The sequence below is a fragment of the Nansenia antarctica genome, assembly GCF_963989245.1.
Source record: "Nansenia antarctica genome assembly, chromosome: 7".
NCBI classification, from domain to species: domain Eukaryota; kingdom Metazoa; phylum Chordata; class Actinopteri; order Argentiniformes; family Microstomatidae; genus Nansenia; species Nansenia antarctica.
This window is the reverse complement of record NC_137677.1, coordinates 885,149-895,586: the sequence shown is the minus strand read 5'-3', so window position 1 is coordinate 895,586 and position 10,438 is coordinate 885,149. Positions and strand designations below refer to the sequence as shown.

The following is a 10,438-nucleotide window of genomic DNA, read 5'->3' as shown; positions in this document are numbered from 1 at the left end:
TATTTTTTCGGCTTCACTTCCGATTCACAAATCTTCCTCTTCTCTCTACCTCGTTCTCCTCCAACGCTCTTCTCCTGCTTTCTGATTCACTTTAAATCTCTAAAACTATCCAACACTCTCTATCGCTTCCTCTCATCCGCTCAGTTCCGCCACCATAATGTACTTCTCTATTTATACCTCTCTCTCTCTCTCTCTCTCTCTCTCTCTCTCTCTCTCTCTCTCTCTCTCTCTCTCTCTCTCTCTCTCTCTCTCTCTCTCTCTCTCTCTCTCTCTCTCACGTCAGCACTCTCTTGCCTACTCAGTCCTGTTCTCAATGCGAGCAGCGTTATACATACTGTATACTGTCTTCTCTTCTCTTTCTCTTTTTTCCTCACAGTTGAAATCTGTTCAGGCGTGACCAGGCATGAAGCCGCACTGAAACATAGCAGAGATTGACAGACGATGTCCCTAACTTCAATTTAACTGAAACCCCCAAAGACAATCCAAAGAGAGACGTTTGACACGGACTGCTGCCCTGGAGATCTACCTGTAAGAAGTACATGCGTCATATCTGTGGAAGGATGCGTCAACAACAAACCACAATAATCATCTTGACCAGATTCAAACACTCACCTCTTATCTGCCAGGTCTGTTTTGTTGCCAACCAGCATGATGATGACATCACTTCCTCTCTCTGTTCTGACGTCATCGATCCATTTGGACGTTTGTTGGAATGAATTCACATCTGTTGAGAGAGAGAAAGAGGAGGATCATGTCACGTTGAAAAACACCTCGTTTAAACTTACTGATAAGTGGATATGCAGATATTCTCCAAATAAACTAATGTCATTGACATGTCATTTTATGCACCCAAATTGTGGAATGCACTGCCAGTTTACATTAGGGATGCAACCTCAGCAAATATGTTCAAGTCAAGACTAAAAACCCATCTGCCTTTAAATGACTAAATAATTAAATTAAGATTATAAAAACCCATCCTTTTAATATTGCATTTAAATGACAAAATAATTAAATTAAGATTATATAATGATTAAAGCACTTTGAGCTGCAACGTTTGCAGGAAAAGCGCTATACAAATAAAGTTATTATTATTATTATTATTATTATGTATCAAATCCAATATATTGTAAAAGGAAGACAACAGAATCTTACACAATGTACAAATGTGTTTTTGTATGTCAAGGGTCTGTGTAAAAGAGATTCCTATTCATCTGTTCTAGTTGACCTTGCCGTAGCCTTTGAGCATGCGTAACTGTCGGTGTGTTCAAAGGTCGTAGCACATCACTGGGATTTGACAAGCTCAGGGTGGAAACCAACATGATCGTGTGGGAAGGTAGCCACTAGCCACGTTTGCAGATAAAATGAGGTTTACAATTCATCTCCCCAGGGCAGTGGTCTTAAACAGACCCCACTCTCCTCTCTCACAAACACATTACCTTCCAGCCCCTGATGGCCACAATGGGATTCAGATAATAAAAATGTCACTATTTATTGTAAAACTGCAGGCATCTACAGGGACTGATTCACATGGCTACAGTGCTGCTGCTTAAATAAAGATACATCGTGACGTTAGACTTATAAGGTTCTATCTCCATTTTTGTCAGATTTTAGTTTTTTACATAATCTGATCCATTAGGTGTTTATTAATGCCTGTGTGGTGTTATTTTTTTAAATGTTGACCTTTTTGAGTTAGTAATCAATAAAATACAAAGGTTCCATCTCACAGAACATAATGGAATGTAAAAACTTTGACGCTCAATATCTCTGAACTACCCTAAACCCTAATACCATATCTGACCTGTAACATTGACCATAGAGTTGTGGTGTCGCTCACAGTAGAGAGTAAAAAGATTTCAACGCCAGTATTCAAATACAAATGATTGGAACTAATTTATCAAAATGGCGGTTTGTTTTAATTCAATCTACTACTGATGTCATGTTGCTTCATAATTATGGTGGGCAGCAGGAGCCTACGCCCTAAGGCGTTGTAGAATAACTGTGATGAAATGAGACGAACACTTAGCTCTGGTCACCAGCAATCACTGCAACATGGAGTAATACAGCATGGCAGAAAGCTGATTCAATGTCAACCCAGAGAACACAGCACGGTAATAAGACAACATATGAAGACCAAATGCCACTATGTGGATATTGGACAGGTGTTAAACAAAGGGTAGGTTTATAAAAAATTAAGTTTTTATAAAAAAACATATGTGTATACTGTAGGTGTTGTAGGAGCCATGAATACGATTTGTGAGTTTATTTGCTTGTTTGTTTATTGTTTTGATGACGTTATGTTCTTCCTTCCGGAAGTCACATGATTATGGGCGGGGACAGCCCGAGGTAACTAAAACACCTGTTCACCTGTATGGCGGGAGTGGAGAGAGAGGGGAGACAGGGTCGTTGTATTTTTTGTTGACCGTATTTTCGTTATATATTGTTTGTTATTTTCTTATTTTATATGGATGAATTTTGTACGTTTACTAGTTTGATTGTTCCATTTCAATAAATGCTTTAAACATACCATTTGTCCTCAAGTGAATTGTTTTGGGCGCGTCATAACATCAACACAGACCCTTGCTCGCGTCTCTCAGCGACTTTTTTTACTACTGGACTCTATCTAGTCGCTACAGGTGTGTACGTGCAGCAGCCACACTCACTTGTGATGTCATACACCACCACGGCCACAGTGGAGTCTCGTATGTAGCTGGGGATGAGGCTCCTGAAGCGCTCCTGACCTGCCGTGTCCCACAGCTGCAACCTCACCTGGGGGGTCAGAGAGAGAGGGTTAGGGTCACCTGAGGTAGAGGGTTAGGGTCACCTGGGGGGCAGAGAGAGAGGGTTAGGGTCACCTGGGGGTCAGAGAGAGAGGGTTAGGGTCACCTGGGGGGCAGAGAGAGAGAGGGTTAGGGTCACCTGGGGGGCAGAGAGAGAGGGTTAGGGAGGGTTAGAGTCACCTGGGGTCAGAGAGAGAGGGTTAGGGTGACCTGGGGGGCAGAGAGAGAGGGTTAGGGAGGGTTAGGGTCACCTGGGGTCAGAGGTAGAGGGGTTAGGGTTAGGGTCACCTGGGGTCAGAGGTAGAGGGTTAGGGTCACCTGGGTCACCTTAGGGTCACCTTATTCAGTTACTCCAGAGAGCCTGAAAGCAGCTGGCTCCCATACACTAGAATGCCTTTAGTACAGTCCACATACTGACACACACACACATATTCACGCCCACCCACCTGCCCACATGCACATGTACATGCACACGCACACACACGCAGGCACACACGCACACGCACACACACAGGGAACAACACCCCTTCATTCCCATGCAGACACTCCCAAGGTCACTACAGTATATAAGACATGCCAAGGTTGTGAACAGACATGCAGATGTGTTTGACTGTATACATTTCCATTTCTTATACCATGTAAATGACATGAAGAAGCTCAACCACTTCAGTTCTATACAAAGTCATTCAGGAGCCACACATCCTGTGTATCACATCAGACAATGAACATGTTGCTTTCGGATTGAGGTGCTTACCGTTCGGTCCTCCAGGTACATGGTTTTTGACAGGAAGTCAATTCCAATCGTGGCCTAGAATCAAAGAAAGAGATAAACATGGGTCAACATAATTGTAAAAAAGGATACACAAAACTGAAGTTAGGGAGTTCACTATGGATTCAAATGATGTAAGAAGAAGAAATCCATAATGGATCGAAGTTGCTTTCGAAAGAGAGAAAGCGAGACCACACAATAACTGTTGAGACTTGGCGAAGTCTTAGAAGCTATATTATACCTGTGGCCATTACATTTTATTAGACATTTTTATGTGAGCACAACCCACTTAATATTACATATACAGCTCCATTCAGGATTCATTGTTAATTCATGGCGTGGCTATTGGCCAGTGGCTCTCTACCCACAATGCACTACCCTGGACGACACAATGGGGGTTGTCTTGTGACCTGACCTGACAGAGTCAAGGTGATTAAACAAGGTGTCAGAGAGAGGAGCATTCTGGTAGTCAGTAGTGATTCTCCTTGCTTGCACTTTTAACACTAGAACAGCCGCGCCTTCTTTACCTACTAAAAGAGCCGCCTCGTGGGTCAAATGAGTACAATGCTCAAGCTGCTATTTACACACAACGACCACTAGTTGGACGTTTATAAATTAGCCTGCCTCCTACACAGTTGAACGGGAAAATAGCTTTATACTAGCTTATCCTGATGTGATTTAGAACATGTAAGGATACTGGGTGGTAGAACGCACATATCTAGGAAAAGTCATGAAAGGAGGGTCCTGAAATTTGATCGAGTTCACAAATGACCCCTCATGGCTGTTCTAGTGTTAATGTTCACATGACCCTGTCACCCTGCCGCGCCTCCTGGGCGGACACCTTGGCTCTCAGGTGAAAGGTGCGATGGCCTGAAGGACTCTGTTAGCCTATTGTTAGCCTATTGTTAGGCTGGTATTGATCAGATCTCTAGTTCTCCTGCGGTGTGGAGGCTGGGCGGCCCAGCGGGGGGTCCCTGTCTGCCAGTCTGCCAGAGCTAGGCATCAGCAGCTCGGTCACGCACCCGTTACCCTGGCGATGCCACTGCGCACCCGTTACCCTGGCGATGCCACTGCGGCGCAGCGGACTAACTCAGGCTCCGGCTTAAGGAACAGGAAGGACTTCTTTTCTAAGCTCCTCCTCTGCCACAGTCTGATCCACCACACTAACCCAACCCACACTAACACACACTAACTAACTAACACACACTAACCCAACCCTAACTCTACCAGTCATCTGTGTGACTCTAACAGTCATCTGTGTGACTCTAACAGTCATCTGTGTGACTCTGACAGTCATCTGTGTGACTCTAAAGAGGTGGTGAACAAAGATACTGAGATATATGTGACCTATGTGTGTTTTTAATGTGGAACTGTATTCTTGAGCTGTGCTTCTGCCTGTCGAAGGAGAATTTCTGGCACTGTGTGACAGACAATAAAGCTATCTTGAATCTCGAATCTTGAAAGTCAAGCACCATGAGCCTGTGTCTGTATCGCTGCATAGCTATTCTGCAGGTAGAAGTATGGAAGATTGGGTTAGGAAACCTGTACAAGGTTTGTTGTGGAAGATTAAAAGATATTACAAAGCATCTGTGAAGCAAACACTGTCGTGAAAACAAGTAAAATGGTTCATATTGAGCTCCATATGAGAGAAAGTCTGGTTGAAAGTACAGAGTTGTTTTTCATTCTGAAAACACAGAGCTACAGTAGACCTGCTCTGGCCTCTGGGTTAAATATAGTATCCCACACAGACAGAAAGCAGCGCTGCACGAACATCTCAGATCCTGAGGAATTATTCATAAGATGTTTAATTATTTACCATCACACATCATTGTTAAAGAACACACAGCGAGGCTGCCTGGCTAACACACACAGCGAGGCTGCCTGGCTAACACTCACAGCGAGGCTGCCTGGCTAACTCAGCCCATGAGAACACACAGCGAGGCTGCCTGGCTAACTCAGCCCATGAGAACACACAGCGAGGCTGCCTGGCTAACTCAGCCCATGGCTGGGAGGAGGAACGTGTTTTTTTTAGAATTAGAGTTTACGTTAGGCTATGGTTCATGTTATGGAATAAAAGGTAAACAATTCTTTGTTACCCACCAGCAATCTGATCTCAGGCAGCACACTCATCTATGCAACCCATCCTTTCGGGTGAGCATATATATAAAAAATAAATAAAAAATAAAAATAATAATAATAATATAGCCTAATATATGTTACGGTACATGTGGGAATACGGTACATGTGGCAAAACTAGGGTTAGGGTTAGGTGCTACGTCGACTTGGTACATGCTGGCATGTCTAACCCTAACCCTAACCCTAACCCTAGCACCTAACCCTAACCCTAGTTTTCCCACATGTACCGTATTCCGACATAAATATCTCTATCAAATACTGTTGTTGAGTCTTTCGTCACTTAAGTGAACCCTGCTTTGTCCCAGTCTTGTACAAAGATAGTATGTGTAGTAGACTTAACGTTCTAATGTCATAGAGTAAACTGCCAGGTCATGCACGTTAAGCTTTAAAAGCAGAACATATTTCATGCTGTGTCCTCTTGTGTTGCTAGTGCTATGCCTGACAATGTTGGCATCAATAGAGGGCCATTGCTCTGACAACAAATGGCTCCAACCAACAACCATTTAATCAAGCTCCATTGATTAGATCATAAAAGCTGAAAGTAGCTGCAGTGAGAGGCGACGCCAGATGACATAGATACAGTGTGTTAGGTACGTTAATGCATGTGCACCGGAGCACATGTCTCCTGAACGCATGCCTGACTCTGACAGCTCTTAAACAGCCATATACCGTATATCAAGGTGTCACAGAACGGAACACATTTTGCACTGGTTGCATGGACTGGTGGGTACGGCAAGCCAGAGACTCACAGGGTCGCGTGTCTTGTTGGCGAGGGAGAAGCTGTTGTTGTTGTTGTTGTTGTTGTTGCTTCCAGCAGCAAGCAGCAGATCAATTAACCTATCGAGGATCACTTCCCTGATGACTCACAAGCTTGTTATCCAATGGGATGGGTGCCCCGATCAATTTCTAATGAGCCCTGCATCCAGGAACATCCTACGGTTACCAATCATAGTGAGCACTTTTACTGCCTTACCTCCTCTCTACTCTACTGCATCGTCACCATTGTTGAAAGGAAAGAAGGCGAAGAAGAAAGCTGACTCATGACTCTCGTGTTCCTGTGAGGAGACCGTGGAGAAGGAGGATAAAGACACCGAATGACGTGGCTCTCTCTCCGAACCACTGCCAACTCTCCCAGGGCAGACGGACAGACGGACACCTCCTCCAGAGATGGAGAGGGAACTGCTGCAGTCACAGGCGAGTGGCCAGCCGTGACTGACAGCTCAGACTGCGCTGAGGAACTCTCTCTGCCTCCGGAGGCCCCCTGAGACTATTATTATGTGCTGCCAGGCGGAGAAGGCCGTGGCTGGATGGCTGCTTGATGGGAGACTGTTGTTGCTGCTTCAGAGGACCTGGACCTGCTGACTAGAGCCACTAGAACCACCACCACCACCACCTCCACCACCTTCACCTTCACCACCTCCACCTCCACCTCCACCACCTCCACCACCACGCCCTGTTTCATCTCTCCTTATACCCACATCCCTTCGTGAGCTTAGAATGATAAGGTTCTATCTCCGTTTAGGGCAGTTCAGAGATATTGAGCGTCAAAGTTTTTACATTCCATTATGTTTTGTGAGATGGAACCTTTGCATTTTATTAATTACTAACTCAAAAAAGTCAACATTTTAAAAATAACACCACACAGGCATTAATAAACACCTAATGGATCAGATTATGTAGAAAAACTCAATTTTGACAAAAATTGAGATAGAACCGTATAATTCTAACGTCATGATCTTGTATAGGTCTTAGACTCAGGCTGTAGTTCTGGAGAGACTGCACCACCTCCAAACCCAACACTTCCCTCTGTCCTCCATGTTTACTGAGTCACTGTAGCCTTCCCCCTCCCCCCCTCCCACTGTGAGCCAGCGGCAGCACATACACTATACATGACACGCTGAGTACAGCACTTTAATTAACGCTTAAAGGTCTCCGGAGTCAAACCAGGGGAAAAATACTCGGTGACATCAGTCACAGCGACTTCCTGTCACTAAGGCAGCCACCACAGAGGAGTGAGATTAAGACCCGGGGACTGTACACACACAGACGCGTGCCGTGCACACACACGCACACCCGCACAGCCTTGGTTCCTAGCTAACAAAGCGCAGCCTTTGGCACTCGAAACAACAACAAGTCCTTCATCTGGAAGGCAAACGTTTGTTTTGGACGCAGGGTTAAGTGGGGGGGAAAACGAACGGCTTTGTCTCAATCAGACATAATCATATTCCTCACAGGCTGTTATTAAACTGTTTATACAACAGTTAGTTCCGACCAAGTCATTTGATTGGATTTGATTGGACAAGAGGCATTCCATGAGTGCTGATATAGAGTATAACAGCACTGGGACTTTTAACTATTATGTATCACTCCGCCGCACAGGTGTTCTACTAAATGACCGTTAATTAGACTACATTGTTTGTGTTCAGGTTACTAGGCAACAGTCCATTTGAAGTTCCGTTGCGGAACTGTTGTCACTTATTACTGTTAACTAATAAATCACGCTGTAGAACTGTTGTATAAAAGCAATATCACACTGGAGGTCGTGCTGTTATACTGAATATCAGCACGGCTGTGATTGTCTCCTACGACCCAATCACAGCCCTGCTGATATTCAGTATAACAGCACGACCTCTCCTGTGATATTGCTTAAGTGCGATGCAGGGGACGGGATATTACATGTCACGAAACATGTGGGGAGACGTCAGTATGCAGATGCAAGCAGCTCGATCCGTCTGGGGTTGCTGCACGCCCAGTCTGATGAGGGGGAGACTGAACACATCTCTCATCCCTCCAGCCCTCGTCCCCATTATGCCACTGAAGAAGTCATCTGTCTGTAGACCCCCTGCCTCTCCACACACCCCACGGAGAGAGTGCTCACTTTGGCGTCTGCTAGAGTTCACTGGTATAAATGAGCAGGCTGCAACCAGGCTGAGTTACAGCTGCGGCCTTATGACAGGACAGGCCAGGGAGAGACTGTCTGACTGGGGAAGACCTGACCTGTTTGAAGGGCGAAAAGAAAAAAAAGGGCACCTACTGCACAACATGGGACCCCATCAGTGCACATGGTCAAGTTTAGACCATTGGAAGGGCAGCCAATAGGGCACATCCTCTAATTTCGCCACTCAAAAGGGCACTTTAGTGCGACGTTTTTCAACTGTGGGGTGGCACATGGTCAAGTTTAGACCGTTGGAGGGGCACCAATAGGGCACGTCCTCTATTTTTGCCACTCAAAAGGGCACTTAAGAGAGACGTTTTTCAACCGTGGGGGCACCAGGAGGGGCGGTCGACCCCCCCTGGCCCCCCCCTGAGTCCGCCAGTGCAGCGGGCTATACTCGTCATTCGTTAATGTTTACATTTACATTTACATTTACATTTTTGGCATTTAGCAGACGCCTTATTCCAAAGCGACTTACAATCAATACATTTGAATACTAAGCAAGTGAATCAGCAATCCACCATTCGTTGCAGGAAGAGTAATCTAGCTCGGGCCCGGGGCCACTGATAGAAGGAAAAACCTTCTCCCTATTATTGCCTTCTACTAAAACTTTTTTATTTATTTTTTATTTTATTTTTTACTGGAGAAACTGAGAAACAGTACAAGGGGGGCAATAGAAGTTCTTAGGGACACAGTAGAGGGGAAAGCGGGTGTCTTTAGGAGACGTAGTGGTGAGGGTCAGAAGATTTCTGACCCTAAAGAGGCATACCGGTACTCTTATGGCGCTTTTCCACTATCGGGCCCGGCTCGGCTCGGGTCAGCTCGGGTCAGCTCGGGTCAGCTCGGGTCAGCTCGGGTCAGCTCGGGTCAGCTCGGGTCAGCTCGCTTTTGAACAGTTCTGTGTATGAGCCTTTTTCCACTATACACAAGAGACCAGGAACGAGTAGGAGGAGTAGGAGATAGTAGGCGGAGTTACGCGTCATAACAGCGCGCCATGGTGGTGACGTATATTTTCACGAGACACAACACAGCCACAACAATAGCAACATGGAGGAACTTGAAGCTATCGTATACTTTTTCCTCTGCATGTGGTATATTATTAACCGTGATTTTTTTGGAGAGAAAGAGAAAGAGAGAGAGGGAGAGAGAGGAAGCTATGTACACATAATAAAGTCATGTTTTTTGAACCCTTAAAACCACTGCCTTCACTTGTCTGCTTTATGAACTGTATGAGCATATGAGATGGCTAATGCCTGATCGATGTCGACACTGCTCGTAGTGAATATAAGCACTTGACGCATGTTGAACTCCTGGTTCATTGAGTTTACTCCCGGTTCACTTCTCGGGGTGGCACCACGATGGTTCAGGGCTCAAAATTACCGTATACCGATGGAGTTAGCCAGCATAGTCTTGTCTTTTTACCAGCTTCATAGCCGGTGTTATTCACGGGCAAAGACGGTGCCCGGAGGCACCCTTTGCGGGTTAATAACTGTGATTTACCGTGGGTTAGGATAACAATTCAAACGTGTCCGGATAGGGGAGAGGACAGGGAATCCAAAACCATTTGACTGGTGTCGATACGACACTCTTATCACGGTCGACACAGCGCGGAGCGAATTCCCTGGTAAAACTTTTCTCTCCCCCTGCTGTCAACGGGAGTCGTCAACCAGGAAGCGGTGCTGAGAGAGCAAGACACTAATCTACCGGCATTTGACTGCCGCTGGACTGAGGAACACCATAGGCACAGCACATCGCCATAATAGCGATTTTTGTGTTATGCTTGTTGTAAATAAAAGTTCTATGATGCATTGAAATGACATT

The 10,438-nt window shown here is 45.4% G+C and overlaps 1 protein-coding gene across 2 annotated transcripts in view; it reads right to left on the bottom strand.

Annotated features, from left to right (window-relative positions):
- The window catches only part of rab6ba (RAB6B, member RAS oncogene family a), a gene marked incomplete at both ends in the record, with an annotated part of 71,708 nt that overhangs the window by 23,049 nt on the left and 38,221 nt on the right, over positions 1-10,438 (bottom strand). Inside the window, 3 exons of one of the 2 annotated variants that reach the window (XM_080536207.1) lie at positions 613-724; positions 2,661-2,766; positions 3,532-3,585. In XM_080536207.1, coding sequence (XP_080392333.1) covers positions 613-724; positions 2,661-2,766; positions 3,532-3,585 — 272 coding nt within the window. The remainder of the gene's footprint in view (positions 1-612; positions 725-2,660; positions 2,767-3,531; positions 3,586-10,438) is intronic. The other variant, XM_080536208.1, reaches the window with a different exon arrangement.